Below are 25,677 nucleotides of genomic sequence, written 5' to 3' on the forward strand. Positions count from 1 at the left end.
GAATTCCCTACCAGAGGGCATATCAGAGTCAGATTTAATTAAAACACTTAAAACCTCATATAAGGATACCATGTTAATGTAGGCAAATTGGATAGTGTAGATGGGTAGAAACATCATCATGGGCATGATGGGCTTTGAAGTTCTACTGTACGACTCCATTATACTTTTCATTAGGATCTCTCAGTCAACCGCAGCGAACACCCTCTCATACCTTCATCTTTTCCTTCGCTTGAGATTAACATTTTGCACGGAACTACACCACTTTAAACTCAGCGTAAAATCCAATCGTATTATGGTCACTTTCATTATGTTGCAGTTGTACAAGACATTGTACACAATACTCCAGGGGCAGTCTGAGCAGTTTTGGTAACCCTTTTACAGGAAAGGCATAATTAAACCAGGCTGAAACCACAGAGGAATGAGACCTGCTCTACCCTGTATCTTGTTAGCAAATCTGCAGTTGCTGGAGAACAAAGTTGAGGACCTGAGGGCAAGATTGCCGTAACAGAAATAAATGAGAGATTGTTGTGTTCTATGTTTAACCAAGTCATGATTTACACCCAGCACGCCAGATATAGCAATTAGACTCAAAGGCTTTTTGTTTCACAGGATGGAATGAACTGCTGATTTGGAAAAGGCAAAGGTGAAGATGTGTTTTTCATGATAAGCTCTCAGTGGTGCTCCAATGTGGCAGTTTTGTCAAACTCATGTTCCCCCAACTTTAAACATCCAATGCCTATACCAAGGGAGTTCTCGTATGTGATACTCACTGGAGTTTACCTACCGCCAGCAGCCGACTATAATCAAGCGCTTGAGAAACTGCATGATACCCTCACCAAACAAGAAACAGTACATCACAAAGCATTTCAAATCATAGTTGGGGACTCTGAAGAAATCCCTGTCCATTTACCATCAGCATATAACTTGTAGCACCAGAGGTCCCAACATGCTGTTATACAAAGATAAGGAATGCCCACCCTCAGACCCCTTTTTCGGAAATCTGATCACTTGGCTATCCTTCCCCTACCTGCATAGAGGCAGAGGCTAAAGAGCAAGGCTTCAGAGATTAGGGCAACAAAGAGGTGGTTGTAGGAGGCAGAGGAACGGTAAAGGATTGCTTTGAGTCGGTGGACTGGACTATTTTCAAGGACTCATCTGTAGGTCTGAATGAACACGCCATGGTTGTCACGGACATTGTAAATACAGTTCAAGACAAGTATGTCCCCAAAAAAATCATTCAGAATCTTCCCCAACCAGAAGCCCTGAATGGACAATGAGATCTGCAATCTGCTGAGGGCCAGATCAGAGGCATTCGAGTACCAAGAAAGTCACAAGGGGTCCAGGCACGACCTCAGGAAAGCCACCTCACAGGCGAAGTGGCAATTGCAGAGTAAACTAAAATCAACGTTGTGGCAGAGCTAAAATGCTATTGCCTCTTATAAAGTAAAATCAATGAAATAGGTGACAGCTGGGCCTTGCTTCCAGATGAGCTCAGTGCCTTCTATGCTCATTTGACTGTCAAAGCATGGAGGAACCATCATGAACTCCCATAGCTCCCAATGGTTTCAGTCTCTAAGGCCGACATGTGAGCACCCTTCAGGAGGGTGAAACCATAAAAAGCATCCAGCTCGGATGGAGCATCTAGCCAAGTACTAATGACCTGTGCTGATCAATTGGCTGGAGGGTTCACTGAGATCTTTAACTTCTCTCTTTGACATTCTGAGGTACCCACCTGCTTCAGGCAGGCTTCACTTACACCAGTGCCTAAGAACGTGATAACCTGCCTCAGTGACTATCATCCAGCAGCACTTATATCCACTGTGATTAAGTGTTTTAGGAGGTTGGTGATGAAGCAACCCCTGCCTGACAAGCAACTTGGATCTGTTCCAGTTTGCTTACTGGTGCAACAGGTCCACAGCAGATGCCATTTCATTGGCTCTTCACTCAACCTGGAACATCTGAACAGCAAAGATGTATACATCAGGATGCTCTTTATCAAATGCAGCTATTATCCCCTCAAAACCAATCAATAAGCTTCAGGACCATGGCTTCAATGTCTGCTTGTGCAAACTGATCCTTGATTTCCTCACTTGCAGACCCCAGTCAGTTCGGATTGGCAAAAACATCTCCTGCACAATTTCCAACAGCACAGTGGCACCACAAAGTTATGTGCTTAGCCTCCAGCTCTACTCACTTTTCACTTATGAATCTGTGGCTAAGCACAGCTCCAATGCCATATTCAAGTTTGCTCTCTACACCACTTTCGTAGGCCAAATCAAATGCTGTGAAGAATCAGCATATAGGAGGGAGACTGAAAAATCTGGCTGAGTGGTGCCACAACAACAGCCTCTTACTCAATCAAGAGAAAATCTGCAGATGCTGTAAATCTGAGCAACACACACAAAGTGCTGGAGGAACTCAGCAAACCAGGCAGCATCTAGGAAAAGAGCACATTCGATGTTTCAGGCTGAAACCCTTTGGCAGAACTCAATGTCAGCAAGACCAAAGAGCTGAATATTAACTTCAGGAGGAGGAAACTGCAGGTCCAGCAGCCAGGCCTCAGAGGATCAAGGAGAGGGTCAGTAACTTTACATTCCTCAGTGGTATCATTTCAGAGGACCTGTCCTGGGCAGCACCACTGCTTCCTTAGGAATTTGCAAAGATTCAGCATGACATCTGTTACTTTGACAAACACCTATAGATATGTGATGGAGAATATATTAACTGGTTGCATCACAGCCTGATATGGAAACACCAATGCCCTTCAATGGAAGATCCTAAAAAAAAGTAGTGGATATGGCCCAGTTCATCGCGGGTAAAGCCCTCCCCACCACTGAGCACACACACATGGAGCATTGTCACAGGAAAACAGGATCCATCATCAGGGTCTCCCACTACCTAGGTCATGCTCTGTTCTCACTGCTGCTATCAGGAAGAATGTATGGGAACCTCAGAACTCACACCACCAGGTTCAGGAACAGTTATCCCTCAACCATCATGTTCTTGAACCAAAGGGGATGACTTCACTCAAATTCACTTGCCCCATCACTGAAATGTTCCCATAAACTATGGATTCACTTTCAAGGACTCTTTACCTCATGTTCTCAATATTTATTGCTTATTTATTTATTATGTATTTCCTTTTGTGTGCACAGTTTGTCATTTTTTGCACACTGGTTGAACACCCGAGTTGGTGCAGTCTGTCATTGATTCTGTTATGGTTATTATTCTATTATGGATTTTTTGCATATGCCTGCAAGAAAATGAACCTCAGGGTTGTATCTGTTGACATATGTACTTTTCTAATACATTTACTTTGAACTTTGAAAAATCAAAGAACATTTACAAGAATGTTGCCAGGAATTGAGCACCTCAGTCATAGAACAGAGAGAAAACCTCATACAATTGTGTAAAACCATAATGGGTTTAGATAGGGTAATTACACTCAGTCTTTTTCCCAGGGAAAGGGAACCCAGAATGAGAGGGAATAGGTTTAAATTAGAGATGAAAGTTTTAAAAGGGACCAGAACAGCAACTACTTCATGCAGAGTGTGGTGAGTACATGGAATGAGCTTCCAGAGAAAGTGGGTGAGGCAGGTACAACATTTAAGGACATCTAGGTAAGTACATTGATAGGAAAGGTCTAGAAGGATAAGGGCACCTTTGTTGGTGTGTAGGTTTGGCCAATGGATGTGTTTCAATGCTATCACTCTGTGACTTTTCCAAAAGCTAATTAATTTACAGAGCTCTGGGGAAGGACAAAGGAAAGTACTGTATAAAATAACTGAGCTGTGTATAAATTACTTCTTTCAGAAGGCAGGGAATTTCTGGAATTCTCTGCCTCAGAGGGTGGTAGAGGTTGGACCATTAGGTATACTGTTGATTGTGATAGATAAATATTTGAACGATTAAGGAACTGAGGGTTACGGGGAACCGGCACAGAAGGGGCGCTGAGGTCAGCACAGATCCACCATTGTCATATTGAATGGTAAGATGTTTGAGGGACCAGGTGACCCACTCCTGCTTCAATGATCTTGTGTTCTTGTGGTAGGGAAGCAGCACTAATTGGAGAGCTCGTTTTGGCATAGCTGGCTTCTCTGATTTTATACTGGTCCAAGGATGAATAATACAACTCTCAATCAGTACAGTTCTTAGGCCAGTGTGACCAGAGAGTCTGTCTTACCTCGACAATCCAGGGGTTGGCAATAGATTCCTTCAGGTGTGCACAGACTGTGGGCAAGAAAAAAAATGTGAAGTGAGTCCTGTGGACCAATCGTACCTCACCTGTTTCCCCCAACCCACAAGCCCCTCGAGAGCCCCTAAATGCCAGCAAGATCTCACCTTCATACCCCTGCATTCACCCCACTCCACCTCACACTGCATTATAACTCCTTCTCCACTTCCTGTTTTTTGTCCACAAAACCCACTCCACCCTTCTCACCACTACTATGCACAATACCCTCAACCCCTTTACTCACGCAACAGAATGCATGCAGTGTGTGTTAAAGACCAAGAAAACATTGCCTGAAGTTGTGGAGAATGCAGATTCAATTGCAAGTTTCAGTGGGAGAACTGGATGAATATTTAAAGTTAAAATATTTGTGGAGGAGGAAATGCAGAAGACTGAGACAGGGTAATTTGTTCTAGACATATCTGTCATGTGCATGAGTGGCCAGATGACCATCTTCTATTGTCCTGATTCAGCATCATAGAGTTGCCAGAGGAGATGGAAAGAAACAAACAATTTGAGCCAATATTACAGGTGGGCAATTGACATAGACTGAGAAATCCAGATCCTTGAAGTTAAAAAGTTCAATAGAGTCCAGATGGCTGCATCCTGCCCAGACAGAAGATGAGGTGCAGATCTTTTGAAGTGGATAACTTCACTTGCCCCATCACTGAAATGTTCCCACAACCTATGGACTCACTTTCAAGGACTCTTCATCTCATTTAAGGTTACAGGGAAGGTAGAGCTGAGTCCATGGCTACATCAGCTAAGATCTTATCGAATGATGGAGCAGGCTCGATGGGCCAGATGATCTATTCCTGCTCCTAGTTCTTACAACCTTATCTGTATTCACCAACGGGAAGGAAGCTAGTGAGCTCAAAGGTGGGGAGGCACATTGATAGTCCGCTGCATGTCAGTATTAAGAAGGTGGAGGGGTTAGATATCTTGGAATGCATGAGGATATACAAATCCACAAATTCAGATGAGATCTATATCAAGGATACTATGGGAAGTATGGAAAGAGATAGCTGGGACACTTGACAGAAAAATTTACATTTTTGTTAGCTACAGGTGAGAAGCCAGAAAACAGCAGGATAAGCTCATGTTATTTCTTGAAGAAAGGCAGCAGAAATTAGTCATGTTTCAACCCAGCCGAGTGAGACTCATGGCTGTGATAGGGAAATAATTGGAGAAAATTATCTGAGAAAGTTCTATTTGGAAAGGCAACGGTTGTGCAGGGTTAGTCAGCATGGCAACACAAGAGACAATAACTGCTGAACTCTAGATTATAAAACAAACTGCTGGAAGCAATCAACAAGTCAGTCTGTGGAGGTAAAAGATGGTCGACTTGACCTTCCCTGATGAGTGTACTGTCGCAGGACCTTAACCAAAATATTTATCACCCCTTTGTGTCCACAGATGCTGCCTGACCATTGAGTTATTTTGGTAATTCGCTTTCTGCTGCAATTAGCATGGCTTTGTGGAGCAAAGTCCAGTATCACTGATTTGATTAAGGTCGTTGAGAAGGTACCCAATAAAACTGATGGAGGTGCAGTTGTGTACAAGACGTTTAGTAAGGTATTTGGCCAGGTACCTCATGGCAGGCTAGTCTAGAAAATTAAAGCACATGGAATTCAAAGCTAGCTGGCTAATGGGATGCAAAATTGATGATGGTTGGAGGCAAAGGAGAGTGGTGGAAAATCAATACCTAGTATAAGATGGTCGGAAAATCTCACACTCAGGTTGAGCAGAATGAAACCATTTGGTGCCATTCTTCAGGCAGAAGGCTTATAACTTATGAATTACTTACCACTGCTTGCATTCACCTACAAACCAAGTCTCTCCAAACTGCATTTCCTGCTCATCGTGAAGACATAATACTGAGCACTGGCCTTGGTCACATTGTTTGGTTTGTACTTGATCCTGGTCACATTCGCGTTCAAGTGATTCTGATGTTGATGACCTACAAAACCATGTTTTTCATAAGTGCTGTTCAGAATACAACAAATTATCAAAGTCATTAACACCACTCTTCCCTTGACTTCTATTAGCCAGCATAGCCGTACCTTCTACTCCCTGGCTTCCTCAATACTTCTACACCTCACCCAACATATTTCCTTACCCCATATGAGAATTAAATGAGGGGAATGGGAGGAGTTAGGATTCATTCTATCTAAATTATTTGATAAAGGGGCAACAAGGAGCATCTCAGATCATCTCAAGTCAAGAGAAGAGCTTATTACCATCAATTACTTCTCATGATCTCCGGCTTTTCAATTCATTAACATTCAGTCCTAGGGTTTCAAACATTTCTCCCCTCACTTCTCCTTCCATAATACTGTTTAATTATCTGCATAATGTCATGTGCAGCCTGTTTCTGTGACCCATGGTAAACCACAGGATCCTTACTCTTCACTGGCAATCTGAATGCGAATGTAGGACATAAGATCAGTGAGTTTACAGATATTACTAAAATCAAATGTAACACACTGCAAGGTTTCACTGCTAATATAATGGTTTCTCTGTAGTAGCAATGTTTGGGTTATGACTAGAGATAATGGGGCTTTGGAATGTGGGGCTATCCAATGAGAGAAATGAGTCTGGGAGCAGGGATTTTGCGGTCTTTTGCCAAGGAGAGATGAAGAGAGAAGACACGAATGGAGAGAGTTGGTAGCCCGCGGGACAGAATAGACTTGGAGCAAGGGTCCGAGGGCTGGCTATGCTCGGAGGAGGTCGACAGGAAACCAGTGGACGGAACCGTGAGCTCCAATGTTGCACATTAGACTGTTTCTTGAGAATGTGCCCTTTTCTTTTTCTGTTTCTTTATTAACCATATAGCCAAATTCAGAATTTCAAAGCTAATCCTTCAATCACATATTGTTTGTTATTTCGTGGTACTGATTTGTAATGGGGACACATCGCGCAGCATCCACCCAAGCAAGATTTCTTAAGTTTGGCCGGGCTGAAGGCTGTCTTCCCTTAGATTAAGCCCTCCACCTATCCACCTAGCCAAACCGAGAATTACACAAAGAATATTAAAGTGGATATGCCCTCAGGGCCTGGCAGGGTCTATCCCAAGTTACTGAGAGTGGCATGAGAGAAGATTCTTGAAAGAAATCTTTATACTGTATCCTCTTTAGCCATGGGCAAAGTCCTAGAGGACTGGAGAGTAGCTAGTATAATTATTTTACTTCAGAAGGGCCAAAACAGGAAATTATGGGCCTGTGAGCCTTGCATCAGTGGTAGGGAAATTATTGCAGATTTTTTGGATAAGATTTACTCATATATGGAAACATAGACTTGTTATAGATGGTCAGCCTGTTGACTGGCCGAAGGCAGAGAGTCATCATAGAGGGCTCCTTTTCAGGATGGCTGACCATGACCACTGGTCTTTCACAGGGGTAGATGTTGGGAGCACAACTTTTCACTTTATACATTAATGATCTGGAAGTACTGATGGCATTGCGGCCAAGTTTGCAGATAGCTGGAGGGGTAGGTAGTATCGCAGAAGCAGGAGGCCTGCCAGAGGATTTGAGCGAGTTGGGAGAGCGGGCAAAGAGGCAGATGGAATATAGTGTGGCAAAGTGTACGGTCATACTCTTTGATAGGAAGAACAAAGGTGTAGACTATTTTCTAAACGGGAAGAAAGATGAGAAATAAGAGTGCAGAGGGACTTGGGAGCCCTGGTTCAGGATGCCCTAAAGCAGGGACTCCGCAGTCCAAGGACCCTGAGATTCATTTTCTTGAGGGCTTTCTCAGCCAGCAAATCTATAGAGTAGTAATTATAATAGGATGTTAAGGTAATAACCAAATCTTGGCTAAGAAAAAGGCAGATTTGGCAGCTCAATGTTTCCAAGTATGGAGCTACAGGCAGGAGAGAGGTACAGGTACGTGAGGAGTGGGTGCAGACTACATATAACAGCAGTGCTTAGGGATGACATTCAGGGGGATGGTCCAGTGAGGCAATTTACTTAGAACAAGGGTAGGGTCACTCCGGTGGGCTGTACTATAGACACCCCCCACCCAATAATCAATGGGCATTTGGGGAGCAGGTGTGCAGAGAAATTGCTCATGGTTTTAAGAATTATGGGGTTATACTAGTGGCAGATTTTAATTGTTATTGATGAGACACCCAGCATGGATGGGCTGGAATTTGTGAAATGTCTCTGGGAAAGCATTGAGTGTTATTCTGGTATCCACAGTGCAGGAAGCGCATGGAAGCTTTGGAGAGTGTGTAGAAAAGGCTCACCAGGATTAGAGATATTGGCAAAAGGTGGTGCTGGGTAAACTTGGGTTGCTTTCTCTGGAGTTTCAGAGGCTGAGCGGAGGTTTGACAGAAGTATATAAAAGAATGGCAGGCAGAGATAGTATAGCCAGGGTTTTATCCTCATAGTATAAAATATCATTACTTACAATAACGTTGTTTTAAAACAAATGGTTGCTGGGCGAAGTAGACACCACTGAAATATTTACAGGTAGTCAAACAGGCACATGGACAGGAAGGGGATGGCAAGATTTGGACCATGTGCATGCATTTGTGATTAGTTCACATTATGTTTAACAAGGATATGGTGGCCCCTGTGCTGTACTGTACAGTTCTAATGGCATTTGAAATATGTACAGTTACAGAAAGGATGTGGTAGCAACAGAGAGCACAGAAGAGATTCCAGGATGGTACCTGGAATGGAGGACTGATTATAAGAGACTGGGTTTATTCTCACTGGAATTCCGGATGTCGAGGGGGAGCAATCTGAAGAGCGTAGATATGGTAGATAATCAAAATCTGTCAAAGGGCAGTCTCCCACCTTTCATGAACAGTGGATTCCTGGTGTGACTCACCTGAAGCGGGATCGAGTGCCAATCCCACAGGTGATGCTGCAGGATGACCAGGCTGACCATTGACTCCAAGCACAGTCTGAGGTCTGGCAGATGTTGTTGGAGCAGGTAATCTGTCCATCCCTACAGGTGCAATTGTTGCAGTCGACCTGCTGCGTGCTCCCTGGTGCCCAGGTTTTTCCAAACGAGTCAGTGCACTGGCACTGCCAGGGAGCCACACAAACACCATCCTGTTCCAGGGAACCTGTAGACATTAGGCCTTGTGTAGTGAGTCAAGAATGAGTGTGGCATCTCAAGGTAAAGCATCCTTTATAGAGCGAGAGGTATACATAATGGAAACAGGCCCTTTGGCTTATTTGGTCCATGCTGACCAAAATTTCCCATCCAAGTTAGTCTCATTTGCCAGTGTTTAGCCAATAAACCATCTAAATCTTTCTAATCCTTGTACTTGTCCAAGTGTCTTCTAAAAGTTGTTATTGTACCTGTCTCAGTCACTTCCTCCAGCAGTTTCCCCAACCCTGGGAAAAAGACTGTGCCATTCACCCAGTCTACTCCTCATCATTGTATACACTGCAATTACACCATTCTACTCTCCCCTACACTCTAACAAATAAGGTCCTAGCCTGTCCAACTTCTCCCTATTACCCAGTCATTCAAAACCTGGCACACCCTTGTAAATCTTTTCAGCACTCTTTCCAATGTAATAGCAACTTTCCTATCACAGTATGATCAAAACTGAACACACACACGGCCTCACTAATGTCCTAAAGAAGAAATATTCAAGGTACATCTATTATCAAAGAATACATAAATTATACACCTTGAGATTTGCCTCTGGTATATGGCACACTTGTTAAAGAATTGAATTCAAGAATCAGGAAATTAGGTTGCAACTTTATAAAACTCCAGTTAGGCTGCATCAGAAGTATTGTTTTCAATTCTGGTCAGCCAGTTATAGGAAGGATGCAGAAGATTTAGAGAAGGTACAAAAGAGGTTTACAAAGATACTGCTTAGATTAGAGGGCATAAGCCTCAAGGAGAAGTTTTACAAAATTGGGTTGTTTTCTCTGGAGTGGCAGGGTGATGGGAGATCTGAAGAATAGATCTGATAAATAGATCTGATAGAACATAGACATCACAGGAACAGACCCCCCCAAAACTATTAGTAATCAAATGCCCAACTAAAGTAATCCTTTCTGCCCATAAAATGTCCATATCTCTCTGTTTTCTATGTATTTATGCACCAATTGATTCTATTGTATTTGTCTCCACACCTCCCCGGCATAGCGTTCCAAGCACTCACCGCTTTGTGTGTATTTAGAAAATTCTTGTCTCCTCTCATCTTAAGTACATACCCTTTGGTATTTGACATTTCAAACCTGAAGGTGGTACGGGGTATCTATTCAATCTACCTCTGACAGAGACATTTAAAATGTCCTTAACCATGGCTGAAGTGCCAGGGGACTGGAGCATAGCTAATATTGTTCCATTGTTCAAGAAAGGCTCTGAGAATAAGCTAAGAAATTATAGGCTGGTTAGCCTAACATCAGCCATGGTTAAATTATCGGAAGATATTCTAAGGAACAGGATATATAAGTATTTGGATAGACAAGGCCTGCTTGGAAATAGTCAACATGGCTTTTGTGCGAGGCAGATCATGTCTAACCAACCTTACTGAGTTTTTCAAGGAGATTACCAAGACGTTGATGAAGAGAAGCTGGTGGATATTGTCTACATGGACTTTACCAAAGACTTTGACAAAGGCTTATATGGGAGGCTGGTCCAGAAGTTTCAGTCGCTTGGCATTCAGGATAAAGTAGTAAATTGGTTTCAACATTGGCTTAGTGAGAGAAAATTAAGATGGTTGTCTCTCTGACTGGAGACCCATGACTAGTAATTTGCCACAGCAATCTGTGCTGGGTCCATGGTTGATTATTATCTAAATTAATGACAACAATGCCAAACCCAGCATCAATCCCTTTTATGCATAGAAATGATATCAATGATAATCTGGAAAACAGGATCAGCAAACCTGTGTTATTCTGACCAGGGTCTGACAAGTGGTGCTCCACAGTTACCAGTGCTACAACTTCTATTTGAAAATGTACATTTATGGGGTGGGACTGGAGCTTGGAGGTTGGGAGGTTGCAGAGCAAGTTATGAGACATTTTCCATACCATTTGGACATCGACAGCCTGCTTCACACATTCCATTGTTGGAGCAGACTATTCCACTCTGGAAGTCAACACAGGCTCGAGGGCATCTGTTGGCACAGTCAACATACTGCAGGCCAGTGGGGCAGCCATCAGCACCTGGAGAAAATATGGAAAAGTAGAATAACCAAATGTTCCATGTCCTTCTAACTGCAATTATCATCTCCCAAAATACTCTATCACCTCCTAAACTCACCCATCCAAAAACTACTATACCAAATCCAACCATCTCTTCCCCAATTCAACCATCACAAGTTTCTAGGACTGAACATTACTAATATTCTATCCTGGCCACAGCCAAGAAAGTTCATCAAATGTCCTATTTCCACTGGACGCTAAAGAAATTTATCATGTCTCTCTCAACCCTTAGGAATTTTTATCAAAGCACCATAGAAAGCATCCTATCGGAATGCCGTAGTTTGTTATTTAAACTGCTTTGCAAGAAACTGCAGCGTTCTGAGTGTAGCTAAGCACATCACAGAAACCAGTCTTCCCTTCACGGACTCTGTCTACAATTCTCATTGCTTTAGTAAAGCAGCTAACATAATCAAAGACCCCACCCACCCCAGACATTCTCTTTTCTCCCCTCTCCTATCATTAGAAAATACTAAAGCCTGAAAGTGCATGTTACTAGACTCAAGGACCATTTGTACCCTGCTGTTATAAAACCATTGAATGGTTCCCCAGTATGAGATGGTCTCTTGACCTCACTATCTACCTCATTATGAGCTTGCACCTTATTAATACCCACACTGCACTTTCCCTGCAGCCCGTACTTTGCATTCTGATATCGTTTTACCTCATTCTACCTCAGTGCACTGTGTAATGATCTGATCTGTATGAACAATATGCAAGACAAGCTTTTCATTGTATGTCAGTACATGTTACAATCTTAAACCAAGTCCAATCCCAACCGACTCTTCCCCATCCCAATCCTGAACACTTCCCAGATGCAAACCCAACCCTCACTAAAATCAGTTATCATGAACCTCAAAACTTAATAAGCTACCAATTAACTTTCCCTCCCACCACACGCTGAATACACAAAGATCAGTCCAACCTCTAAATCAAAACCCGGTTTGATGAGCAACTGCTAAGTTCACACCTGTGTTTGCACCACAGGGCTGGACATTACACAACGTCACTTCAAATCGCTCTCCAGTGCAGGCCCTGCCTCCATTCTTTGGGGGCGGTTCAGTACAGGATCGTATCCGGAGAGACTTGCCTCCTCCACAAGCCCGGTCACATACTGACCACGGACTCCATTTGGACCATCTTCCATTCACTAGTGAATCAAGAGAAAAGACAGTCACATCAGTATGCATCTTGTTTCCACACCATTGACATCATGGCGTCTCTTGCTTAACATTGATCACTGCTGACTACCTCTCCCTTCTACTAAGGATGGCCAGTCTCTTCATACTTCTCCCCATTATAATCAATTTACCCAATTTTCAGCTGCTGGTATAGTTTTTACCTCAGGTTTCCAACTCGGTCTTGTCCCACTTGCCACTTTTCACATTTTACCCTATGCCAGAGGCAGAATAAAGTGACTTCCATCTGCTTCTCATTTTAAAAAAGATCAAGGAAAAGGCATGTGGAGTAGAATATGTGACAGGACCACAGGGGTATAAGGTGAACAGAAATGGAATTTATGGTGACTGAGATACAGGCAAACATTAAAACAACAACATTGGATTCATCACAGAATTAAGGAATAGCGATCACTCAGAAAGGACAGAGCTGTTCTCTTAATGTTTCTGGATGCAAGTTGTTGAGAAAGGATAAGAAAGGGAAAAAGGCAGGAAAGTGACTTTACTGATTGAGGATGATGTAAAGGCAGTGGGAGATCGATGAAATATGGACATAATCCACTTGAATAAATAAATAGCTTTGCACCATCATTCTACTGGGTCATCAAACAGAGAGAGGGTGATAGAGGAGGGAATTTGCAAGGGGTGACAAAAATATTCAGGGCAAAGAAAGGCAGGAAAACAGAACGAAGTATTGTTAGACCTGATTCTAAGAATACCGAGTGGCTAAGAGGAACAATTAAGGAAATGTATGTCAATGATTTGGACTATGGGGTTAATGGATTTATGGTTAAATTTGCTGATGATACGAAGATAGGTGGGGGAGCAAGTAGTATTGAAGAAACAGTGAGCCTGCAAAGACACTTTACTTTATTGTCACCAAACAATTGATACTAGAGCGTACAATCATCACAGTGACATTTGTTTCTGCGCTTCACGCTCCCTTAAGTACAAATCGAAGTACAAAGTAAATATATTAAAAATTTAAATTATAAATCATAATTAGAAAATAGAAAAGGGAAAGTAAGGTAGTGCAAGTCAGGTCCAGATATTTGGAAGGTACGGCCCAGATCCGGGTCAGGATCTGTTCAGCAGTCTTATCACAGAAACTTAGATAGTTTAGGAGAATGGGCAGAGGTGGTAAATGAAATACAATGTTGGAAAATGTATGGTCATGCACTTTGGTAGCAGAAATAAATGGGCAGACTATTATTTAGATGGGGAAAGAATTCAAAATGCAGAGAAGCAAAGGGATTTGGGAGTCCTTGTGCAGGATTCCCAAGGAATCCTTTATAGAGGAACAGAATATAAGAGCAGGGATGTCATGTTGAGGCTCGTGAGACCACACTTGGAGCATTGTGTGCAGTTTTGGGCTCCTTATTTTAGAAAGGATATACTGACATTGGAGAGAGTTCAGAGAAGATTCACGAGAATGATTCCAGGAATGAAAGGGTTACGGTACGAGGAACATCTGCCAGCTCTTGGGCTGTATTCCCTGGAGTTCAGGAGAATGGGGGGTGGGGGGATCTCATAGAAACATCACAAATTTTAAAAGGCCTGAACAGATTAGATATTGCAAAATTATTTCCCGTAGTAGGGGAGTCTAGGACAAGAGGGCACGACTTCAGGATTGAAGGACATCCATTTAGAACTGAGATGCAGAGAAATTACTTTAGTCAGAGGGTGGTAAATCTGTGGAATTTGTTGCCATGAGCGGCTGTGGAGGCCAAGTCATTGGGTGTATTTAAGGCAGAGATAGATAGGTTCTTGATTAGCCAGGGCATCAAAGGAAATGGGGAGAAGGCAGGGGAGTGGGGATGACTGGAAAAATTGGATCAGCCCATGATTGAATGGCGAAGCAGACTCGACAGGCCGAATGGTCTACTTCTGATCCTGTATCTTATGGTCTAAATGTGAGCAACAGATTAGGTGATTTAAACTGGAAATACAGCAGGGCAAAGTGCAGTCTGAAGTGGAAATTCCTAATGACAGGAGGGAGGGCTGGCTCTGACGGGAAAAGTTCGGATGTGACCAAAGCAAAACCTGGGTGTTAAAATTCTGGTGGAAAAAAGGAGGAAATGTTTCAAGTACAGACAGAGACATTCCCATAGAACAGAGACAGAGTTGCATTCAGATCTATGCCAGATGAACAACTGACATTATTAGTGTCAGGCTAAATAAGCTAAGGAGAATACAACCAGAGCACAACAGCTTCCACAGGGAAAGGAGCATATTAGTTCCTTAAAAGCCGAGTCTTGCAATTAATAATGGGGACTAGGGAAATGATAGTGACTTAAAACACACAAGAGGGTAACTCATCCAGCTCAATCATGGGTACGAACCTGCCTAGAATCACTTCAAAAGGCAATGCCTCAAAATAGTGGCATCCATCATTAAGGACGCCCCCATCACCCAGTACATGCCTTCTTCTCACCCCTACAATGAAGGAGGATGTACAAGAGCTGAAGACATACACTCAACATTTCAGAAACAGTTTCTTCCCTTCTGCCATCAGAATTCTTAATGGATAATGAACCCATGAACACTACCTCGCTCTTTTTTCTCTCTTTTTGCACTATTAGTTTATTTTATAGAATATATAACATCTTGTTGTAATTTACAGTTTTTTGTTGTTATGTATTGCAATGTATCGCTGCTGCAAAACTACCAATTTCACAGCATACAGTATGGCAGTAATAGTAAACCTGATTCTGATTCTAATTTGAATTCAAGTCCTTACTGAAGGGTGGGCAGCTTCAAGTTCCTGGGCACAGCCTCTCAGATATTGATGGCCAAGATGCACTGAGCCCAGGTCAGCATCATGTAATGTTGACAGTGCTTTGGCTCACCTCGAGTGGTCAGTGTTGTAGTGACGTGGCGGCTATGACCTCCTCACGTGGTCCCACCAGAAACCACATGGACAGCTATCCAACAAATCATAGAAGTGCTTGCACAGACTGAATCCCATCCATGAACCTTTTTCAGGGAACCCAATCATATACCGTGCATGTTTCAAATATTAACAAAGCATGAAATACTATTCCAGTCAATTAAGTTAACAAGAAGAAACAGCAAATGGAACATGTTGAAAAAATGTGAAGTTAGACACCCTGCTGGGAAGAATAGAGAAGCAGAAAGTTATTTAAGTTGTGACTAATGAATGCTGTCATTAGAGAGAGCTGTGAGCCCCATAAGAGGCAAAAGGTTACTAGGAAAGTGCAAGAAATAATTAGGAAGATAAATGGAGCTTTGTATTTTTGAAAGAGGAGTGGAGTAACTAAGGAAGAAATAGCTAGCACACTGCAGACTTTGGTGATTGTGGTAATAATTTGCCTCGTTGGTCATAGCTTATTTAGATTAGACCCTTAAGGAAGAAGGATTAATGTAGGAGTAAGCATCCAGAATTGGAGGCAATCTATGTATAGTGATTTACTAGCACAGATGCTCTTAGGATGAGGTGACACAAAACAGCTATTTGACAGCAAAATGGCATGAGAATGAGAAGCTGAAGTCAGTCTGCACTCTAATTTGGAGTGAGAAGGTTGTTGATTCAAGCCCCACTTTGAAACCTCGAACATTGTTACATTTCTGGTCACGACACCGTGGGGAGAGTGCAGCATCTTCAAAGGCTTGTGGAACCATGGATGCACAGAAAGGTGGTCCAGGCTGTGGCTGTTTTCCTTAAAATCAAGGAGACTGAGGAAAATCTGCAGATGCTGGAAATCCAAGCAATATACAGAAATACAGTTCTGGTGTAAGAAATTATCTGAGGCCTTGACCTGGGGAAGAGGGATCAGTAATCAGGCGATATGGATCTAACAACAGGAGGAGTGGAGGGAAAATGAGAAGTCAGTTCTCTCGTTCAACAGTGGGGCCTCTTGTGTGAAAGTGTGGTGGACACAGAAATCTAATTGAACAATGACCTGGATAAGTTCTCAAAGATGATGATGACAGAGTTATGGGCCAAACACTGTATGAACTGTATACACAAATAAACACAATGATCACTTGCATCCCATAAATGGACAGGATCTCTTTCTCCTCTCCCCTCTACTCTGTCATAGATTCTGCTCACCTCCACCACAGCCCCCCCCATCCCTACACTCCTTTATCCACCTTACTCATCTCCCCCTCCACTTTCCCCTGCACCCCCTATGTCCTCCACTGCACCTTCTCCCCTCCACTATCTCCTGTACTCTCTACCTCCTCCACTGCACCATCCTCTTTCTCAGCCCACCTTCTCCATACCCTCTACCGCTCCATTGCACTCACTCCTCTCCCTCCTTCTTTTACAGCTGACCTCCCCATGACCCTTATCCCACCCTCCTCTCCATCAAAATCTGACCCAGCTCCAACCCTCTGCTCTCAACCCACAGTCTGGCCCTTGCCTCCAGCCCCTATTATAATCTGCCTTGACCCCAACTCCTATGGCGTAGCTTTACTCAGCTCTGTTGTCTTCCCACAGCTTTCTCCGCCACAAAAGAAACCATCTTCAGTTTCTTCCATCTTTTCTCACAACTACAAACTATTAACAGCAATACCACCAGCTGGTCGGCATGGTGAATAGCAGTTAGCTCAAAGCTTTGCAGTGCCAGCGATCCCCAATTGTGGTTCAATTCTCACTGCGGTCTGTAAGGAGTTTGTATCGTGTGGATTTCTTCTGGGTGCTACGCTTTCCAAAGACGTACAGTTAGGGTTGAGTGATGGACATACTTTGTAGGTGCCAGAAGCATGGCAAAACTTACAGGCTGCCCCCAAGGCATCCTCAGACTGTGTTGACAGTTGACACAAATGACACATTGCACTATATGTTTCCATGTTCTGATATACATGTCAAATAAATCTAAACTTTTATCTCCGGTCTCTGAGCACTATAGAACTCTACTGGCAACTGTGACAGTATCTCCATTTCTCTTTGCTCCCTGTCATTAGGGTGATTTTGAACCAATCTGTCTCTCCCCTGGATTCTAAGTCTTCACTACGTGGTACATTCAGAAAGAGATCATGTTTTGAATGATTTGTTTCTACTTTGACAACTCACCTCTGCAAGCCTTTATGTTACAGAAACGTACTTCCAAATTTCCTGTCAAGATGTCCTTGCACCACTGACCACCCAACCTCGGAGCATTGTAAGTCCGGAGACGATGTTGTTGGCCGACACCACAGCTACGTGAACATTGGCTCCATTCCGACCACATGTTCCAGCTGCAGTTCCTGGTACAATTCTCACCAGAACATTCTGTCTCATCTGCTGAGCAAGACAAGAATCAGATTATTTATAGCACACAGTCAGTCCTGACACATCTGAGGGGAATTCACCTCACTTCTATGTAACAAGAACTAGGAACTGAATGGGCTGTTGCTGTATCATTGGTTGGACAGAGAGACCAAACAGGCTGAGTGATCCCTTTCTGAACATCTCCACTCAGAGTCTTTACCCGTCAACCCCTCCTCCACCCTGACCTCTCTGTTCCAAGCATGACCTAACCAAAGGTTTATACAGCATCACTTACCTTGCTATTTTATACTCAATGCCCATCTGACGAAGGGAAGAATGCTGTACAACACACACACACACACACACACACACAAAATACTGCAGGAACTCAGCATGACAGGCAAAATCCATGGAGGGAAATAAACAGTTGTCTCATTATTTCCCTCCATTGATACTGTCTGACCCACTGAGTTCCTTAAGCATTTTGTGCATATTGTTGTGCATCTGCAGAATCTCTTCTGTCAGGTATGTGGTACACCTCCTTTATCATCCTGTCCACATGCAGATACTTGTATGGCACAGAAGCTGGCCCTCTGGCTCATAAGATCCATGCTAATCTTCTTGCTAGTCCACAGTACACATACCTGCGTTAGGTCTACATAGTCCCAAACCTTGCCTACTTAACTGTCTGTCTAACCTAGTGACTACACCTGATTCCACCCCCTCCTCTGGCAGTGACTTCCATTCTGCATAAAACCATACTTCTTTTGTAGAAGTAGTGAAAGGGATGACTATTTTCTAAATGGAAAGAAAATACAAAATAATTGAGATGCAAAGGGACTTGGGAGTCCTTCTGCAGGCTTCCCTAAAGGTTAATTTGCAGGTTGAGTCTGTGGTGAGGAAGGCAAATGCAATGTTAGCATTCATTTCAAGAGGACTAGAATACAAAAGCAAGGATGCATTGTTGAAACTTTATAAAGCACTGGTGAGGCCTCACTTGTAGATTTGGGCCCTTTATCTTAGAAAGAATGTGCTGAAACTGGAGAGGGTTCAAAGGAGTTTCACGAAAATGATTCTAGGATTGAATGGTTCGTCACATGAAGAATGTCTGATGGCTCTGGGCTTGTATTCAGTACAATTCAGAAGAATGAGGGGTGACCTCATTGAAATCAATCAAATGGTGAAAGGCCTTGATACAGTGGATGTAGAAAGGATGTTTCCTGTGGTTGGAGAGTTTAAGACCAGAGGACACAGCCTCAAAATAGAGAGGTATCCTTTTAGAACAGAGATTAGGGGGAATTTCTTTAACCAGAGGCTGGTGAATCAGTGAAATTCTTTGCCACAGGCAGCTGTGGAGGCCAAGTCTTTAAGTATGTTTAAGGCAGATGTTGGTAGCTTCTTGAATGGTCAGGGCATAAGGGATGTGGGGAGAAGGGAAGAGATTGGGGTTGAGAAGAAACTGGATTAGCCATGATGAAATGGTGGAGAAAACTCAATGGGCCAAATTGCCTATTTCTGCTCCTATGTCTTATGGTCTCTCGGATTTCCTTTAAAGCTCCTACCCTCTCATCATAAACATACACCTTCTTGTTTTGACACCGGCAGCAAGGAAATGACAATGGCTATCTGCTGCATAGCATAGCAGAGGCTGCAAAGGATCGTGACTCAGCCAGCTTCATCATGGACACAAGCCTCCCCACTATCGAGGAAATCTTCTAAAGGTGATGCACCAAGAAGGCAGCATCCCAGGACTCCGCCTCCCGCTCTCGGACATGTAAGACCCAATTGCTTACTGTCCGGCTTTAATCTCTCCCTTTTCCAATTTAAACTTTGAAATTTCAACTTTATTCAGTTGAATCTGTACAGCAATAGTTAAAATTATGGCTACTTCGAAGAGCACCAGACGAAATCCAGACCCGACTAATTGGAAATCTAAAAAGGCTGACGAGTTCGCAGAAGAAACCCCTTGGGTCAAGAGATTGGAATCTCGAATCAGTGGTATCTGCACTGAAATAACTCAACTAAAAGAGAAATTTGAAGATAAAATTGACTCTTTGAGCCTCGATCATAAAGAAGTTAATCAAAATGCGGCTGATCTTTCTTCTCGTTTGGATAAGGCTCAACAACGAATCGTGGATTTGGAAGCTCGATCACGTCAGAATAATATTCCAATTGTTGGATTAAAAGAGAAATCAGAATCTGCCGACACACTGGGTTATTTTGCTAAAATGTTTCAGTCTTTATTTCCGGAGGTTTGTTTGCAACTCCCGGAGATTGAATCGGCTCATAGAACCGGTGCTTTAAAATCTTTGGATGAAGGTAAAAACAGGCATATTGTTGTGCATTTTCTCCGCTTTAGAGACAAGGATCGCATTATTAAGCTTGCAAGAAAACAAAGATTATTTTCATTTCAAGGTTCAGAAGTCCATTTTTTGAAGATTTTCCACACAAAATTGTTAAGAAACATGCTGCATTTGCTCCTTCTATGAAACTAGTGTATCAAAAGAAGCTCTTCCCATTATTACAATATTCAGCAAAGTTAAGACTCTTCATTAAAAATTCTGAAGTTCGTGTTTTCTATGATCCAGCTGAAGCACTGCGTTTTATTACCGGTAACTCTTTGTCTGACGAGTCCGATGGCGAATCTGAAGTTTGAAGATTGAATGATTTATAATAGTTTGATTGCGTGGCGTGAAGTGAAGAAATTGGAAGATTTGATGGTTATAAAAGTTTTTACCTTAAAATGTATTTTTATCTCCAAAAAAGACTGGTTTGGATGGTTTTAACCTCCGAAGATATAGCAGGAAAACTGTTGAAAGACTGTAGATAATTTTGAACCATCTAGACTTTTTTTTCTGTAGCATTTAAATGTACCAACTGTTTTTTTTTGTTCCGTATGCTCTTGTAAAGTTTCTTTTAAGTAATTATCTGCATTTTTTCATGTTTTAAAGAAAGACTGGACAATTTAAAGATGGCGATTGTTTTTTCTTTTCTGCAAATATTTCAATGACGATGAATCTGAAGCCTGAAGTTGAATGAGTTATAATAGTTTGAGTGTCTCGCGGTGTAAAGACTGGTAAGATTTGATGGTCACAGAAAGTCTTTATCTTAAAATGCTTTTTTATTTCTGAAAAAGACTGGTTTGGAGGGTTTTAACCTCAGAAGATATAGTGCGAAAACTGTTGATAGGCTGTAGTTAAGTTTGAACCATCTAGAACTATTTTTTGCAAAATTTAAATGAATTAATTGATTTTTTAATTCCATATGCTTTATTGAAGATCTTTTAAGTAATTATTTGGATTTCCTTGTGTTTTAAAGATAGATTGGACAATTTAAAGATGGCGATTGTTTTTCTTTTGTGCAAATATTTCAAGAATTGTTTTGGATGTGTTTTTCTTCCCTTATCTAATATTATGAAGGTTACTTTCAAATTGAAGGTCATTTTGTTTTACAAGAAAAACATGATCCTTCCAAGATAATTATATTGAGATATATGTTGACTGTAATGAGATTTATATTCAATAGAGGGGGATAGAGACTACTTTTTTATTATTATTTTTTATAAGGTAGGTGGAGTTGTATTCGCGTCTATGCTTTTCTTGGGGCTTGCGTCGATTGACATCGACTTGTTTCTGGGCTTTGTAGTTTGGGTGTTTTTTTTTCTTTTTTTATCCCCATTATGGAATCCCAGAGCATACGCTAATTGTTTTTATTGTTGTTCATCTCCGCCATTTTCAATCACTTTATCCTGCCATGCGTCTAACTACCTTTTTTAGATACAAAGTTTCATGATGATATCTAAACAGTTAAATGTTTTAACTTGGAATGTTTGCGGTTGGAATCACCCTATTAAGCATAAGAAAACATTTAAAGTTATAAACTGATTCCAGCCTGATATAATTTTTGCTCAAGAGACACATATCAGGTTATATGATAAAAATTGATTTTTTAATTTTGGAAGGACCCTCAATTTCATGCAAATTCCCAGAGTAAAACTAGAGGTGTCTCTATTTTTATCGATTCTAATATTCCTTTTAATCAGGAGGATATTATAGCCGATATTAATGGTAGATTTCTAATTGTTAAAGGAATAATTTGTAATAAGAAAATGGTTTTGGTTAATATTTATGGACCAAATGTTGATGATCCCACATTTTTAAAGCCATTTTTGCTCTATTACCTGATTTAAATGAATGCATGTTATTAATGGGTGGTGATTTTAATGCTTGCTTAAATCCTTTAATGGATAAGTCATCATCCAAACATCAACTTCCTAATCATTCTGCATCACTTATTAATTCCTTTTTAACTGATTATGGTTTAATTGAGGTCTGGAGGCATATGCATCCTAGTGATAGAGAATATTCCTTTTTCTCACATGTTCATAATAAATGTTCGAGAATCGACTATTTAATAGTCGACCCTCAACTTTTATGTAATGTTCAGAAATGTGAGTATGATGCAATTGCTATTTCTGATCATGCTCCTTTAAATATTTGAATTGAAAGATGTTGTTTCTACCAGACCATTTTGGCATTTTCCAGAACATTTATCACAAAGCTCAGTATTTATTGAGTTTATTGAAACTCAGATAAAAGAGTTTTTTCTCTTTAATAATATAGGAATCGTCTCAAAGTTAGTAATTTGGGATACATTAAAAGCTTATCTATGTGGTCAAATTATATCGTAAATAGCTAAATTGAAGAAACAAACAAGAATGGATTAGATAAAATTTCTAAACAAATTAAAGAATTAGATAACATTAAGGCAATCTCTCCAAATGTTGTTTCATTTAAAAGAGTAGAGCTACAATCACAGTATAACTTATTACTAACATATCCTATTGAAGGATGTTTGCTTAAATTGAAAAGTCAATTTTATATTTCTGGGGATAAAAATAATAAGCTCTTAGCTTCCCAACTAAGAGCAGTTAGAGCTAAAAGACAAATTTTAAAGATTCATAAAAACAATGGAGATATAGTAAGTAACTATGAGGATATTAATAACACTTTTCAAGATTTTTACTCTGATCTTTATAGATCTCAATTTCCTGCAGATTCCTCCAAAATGGAGGCTTTTTTTACATAAGATTAAATTTCCACAAATTTTTGAAGATCAACAGATGCTTGATGCTCCAATTACCGAGCATGAAATTCAGAAAACTATTTTGTCAATGCAATCAGGTAAAGCTCCTGGACTTGATGGTTATTCGTTGTTTTTTTCAAAAAAATTGAAAGATTACTTTCTCCGTATCTTTTGGAAATATTTCATGAATTCTTTGAGAAGGGTAATTTACCTCCTTTTTATGAAGCATCTATTTCCTTAATTCTTAAAAAAGACCCTGTTGAATGCTCATCATATAGACCTAGTTTGCTATTAAATGTGAATGCAAAAATTCTTTCTAAAATAATGGCTAACCGCTTGGAAAATATTTTAATTGAAATTATCTCTATGGACCAAACGGGCTTTATAAAAGGTCGTTACTCTTTCTCTAATGTTCAGAGATTGATGAATATTATTTATTCACCATTATCTAAGCAACCTCAATGTGTTAACTCTCTTGATGCAGAAAAGGCATTTGATAGAGTTGAATGGCCATATTTGTTCAAAGTATTAGAAAAATTTGGTTTTGGTAATAATTTTAATGGATGGATTCAAATGATTTATAAGAACCCTATTGCCACGGTCATTACAAACAATTACAGGTCTTCTTTCTTTTCACTTTCTCGTGGCACTAGACAGGGATGTCCATTAAGCCCTTTATTATTTAATCTTGTATTGGAGCCTTTAGCTATAACATTACGGGAGGCAAAAAACATTTATGGTATTTCTATAAATGGAACCATACATAAGATTTCTCTTTATGCAGATGATCTTTTGATTTTTATTTCGAATCTTGAGGAATCAATTCCTAATCTTTTGGAAACACTTAAAGATTTTGGAAAATTTTCAGGATATAAACTTAATTTGAATAAAAGAGAATTGTTTTCATTAAATGCTTCTGTTAGTACATTTAATGATATTCCTTTTAGAATTGTTAATACATTTAGATATTTAGGTATTATAATTACTAAAAAATATAAAGATCTTTATAAAGCTAATATAGTTCTTTTAGTAGACTCCATGAAACTAGTACTTTCTAGATGGAATCCACTTACTCTTTCTTTAATAGGTCATATCCATACTGTGAAAATGATGATTTTACCTAGATTTTTATATATTTTCCAAAATATACCCATCTTTTTAACTAAAAAATTTTTCGATCAAATTGACTCTCTTATTTCTTCCTTTATTTGGAACAATAAGAGACCAAGAATTAACAAGTACCATTTACAAAAACCCAAAAAATATGATGGACTTGCACTTCCTAATTTAAGACTATTATTGGGCTGTGAATATTAGACAATTATGTTTTTGGTTATACTGGCTCGATAAGAGCCAAAAAACACTATGGGTTGATTTGGAATTAAAAGCTGTTAAACAATTTCATTTAACTTCAATATTAGGAGCTCCATTACCTTTACAGCTCTCTAAAATTCCAATTTTAAATTTTTACCTGGTTATTAAACAATCTTTACGGATTTGGATTCAGTTTCACAATTTTTTAAAATTTTAAACAATTTAAGTTGTCTAGTTTTTTTATATCAAAACTTTTCATTTAAACCTTCAATAACCAACCCCATTTTTCTCCTATGGAGAAATAAAGGAATCCTTTTTTTTACAGAATTATTTTGTGATGGTTGATTGATGACTTTTGAAGAGTTAATTATTTCATCTTCAGATCAACATGTAATTGCATTTGTTACATTGTTGGCAAGAAGGGCTATTTTATTAAAATGGAAAGATATCTCTTCCCCTACATTAATTGAATGGTTTTCTCAAGTAATGTTATGTCTCAGTTTGGAAAAAATTAGAAGTAGAACTTTTGAACCTTGATTTGATTTTGAGAGAAGATGGGGTTCTTTTGCCAAATATTACCATTTAATTTGAATTATTTTATATGGTTTCCTTCCAATCTTATTATCTTTTTTTAAAAAAATATGAATTGGCGGTTGATGACTTTTTTCTTTATATATTTAGATGATGGTTAAACGCATTGCTTCCGGGGGTTGATTCCTAATGGGTATTTTTTGTAGTTAGTGGGAGTTTTTTTCTTAATTAGATGGGATTCTTTTTTTTCCCCCTTCTTTTTTCTATGTATAATTTTTTTTTCATTTTTATATATTACGATCAGTTTTTTTCTTCAGCTCTATTAATTGTATCCATATTAATTTGTTGAAGTTTTGTATTATTCTATAGCTGTAGAAGATTATGTATCAATAAAAAGATTCTAAAGATGAAAAAGGCGGCACATCCATCGTTAACAACCCTCTTTATCCAGGACATGTCCTCTTCTTATTACTACAGGAGCGTGGAGAACCACACTCACACTTTATGAAGTTTCTTCCTCCTGCCATCAGATTTCCAAATGGTCCATGAACTCATAAACACAACCTCACTCTTCCTCAGCCAGTAACCCTCCCGAGCAGAAAATCCCACCCTCCATCAAGCTTCCCACCAATACTTCTACCCACTGTCTCTCACCACAACATTATCCCCCCACCTGAAACTTTCACATCAGCCTCACCCTAAGCTCACACTTCCCTCCTTGCATCCTCACCCCCATCCAGCCAGAACCCACCCAACCCCACGCAGCATTACTTGTGCACTGGGGCAGATTGCAGGGGCGTTCCTGGAAAGTTTCCCCCGTGCAGTTCCGGCGACGGCAGGAACGGGTGCGGTTCTTCATGCTGGGGAACTCAGAGTCGGAACAATTCCTGGAGCAACGAGTCCATGAAGCCCAGGAGGAAAATCCTTCAGAATCTAGAG

At 40.6% G+C, this 25,677-nt stretch overlaps 1 protein-coding gene across 1 annotated transcript in view; it reads right to left on the reverse strand.

Moving 5' to 3' along the window:
• The window catches only part of sspo (SCO-spondin), a 288,864-nt gene that overhangs the window by 69,964 nt on the left and 193,223 nt on the right, over positions 1-25,677 (reverse strand). Inside the window, exons 79-85 of the mRNA XM_073052198.1 lie at positions 25,510-25,671; positions 17,632-17,838; positions 12,383-12,562; positions 11,242-11,376; positions 9,068-9,308; positions 6,039-6,191; positions 4,184-4,230 (exon numbers count right to left, since the gene is read on the reverse strand). Of these exons, the coding sequence (XP_072908299.1) occupies positions 4,184-4,230; positions 6,039-6,191; positions 9,068-9,308; positions 11,242-11,376; positions 12,383-12,562; positions 17,632-17,838; positions 25,510-25,671 (1,125 nt within the window). The remainder of the gene's footprint in view (positions 1-4,183; positions 4,231-6,038; positions 6,192-9,067; positions 9,309-11,241; positions 11,377-12,382; positions 12,563-17,631; positions 17,839-25,509; positions 25,672-25,677) is intronic.

The sequence above is a fragment of the Hemitrygon akajei genome, chromosome 1, assembly GCF_048418815.1.
Source record: "Hemitrygon akajei chromosome 1, sHemAka1.3, whole genome shotgun sequence".
NCBI classification, from domain to species: Eukaryota; Metazoa; Chordata; class Chondrichthyes; order Myliobatiformes; family Dasyatidae; genus Hemitrygon; species Hemitrygon akajei.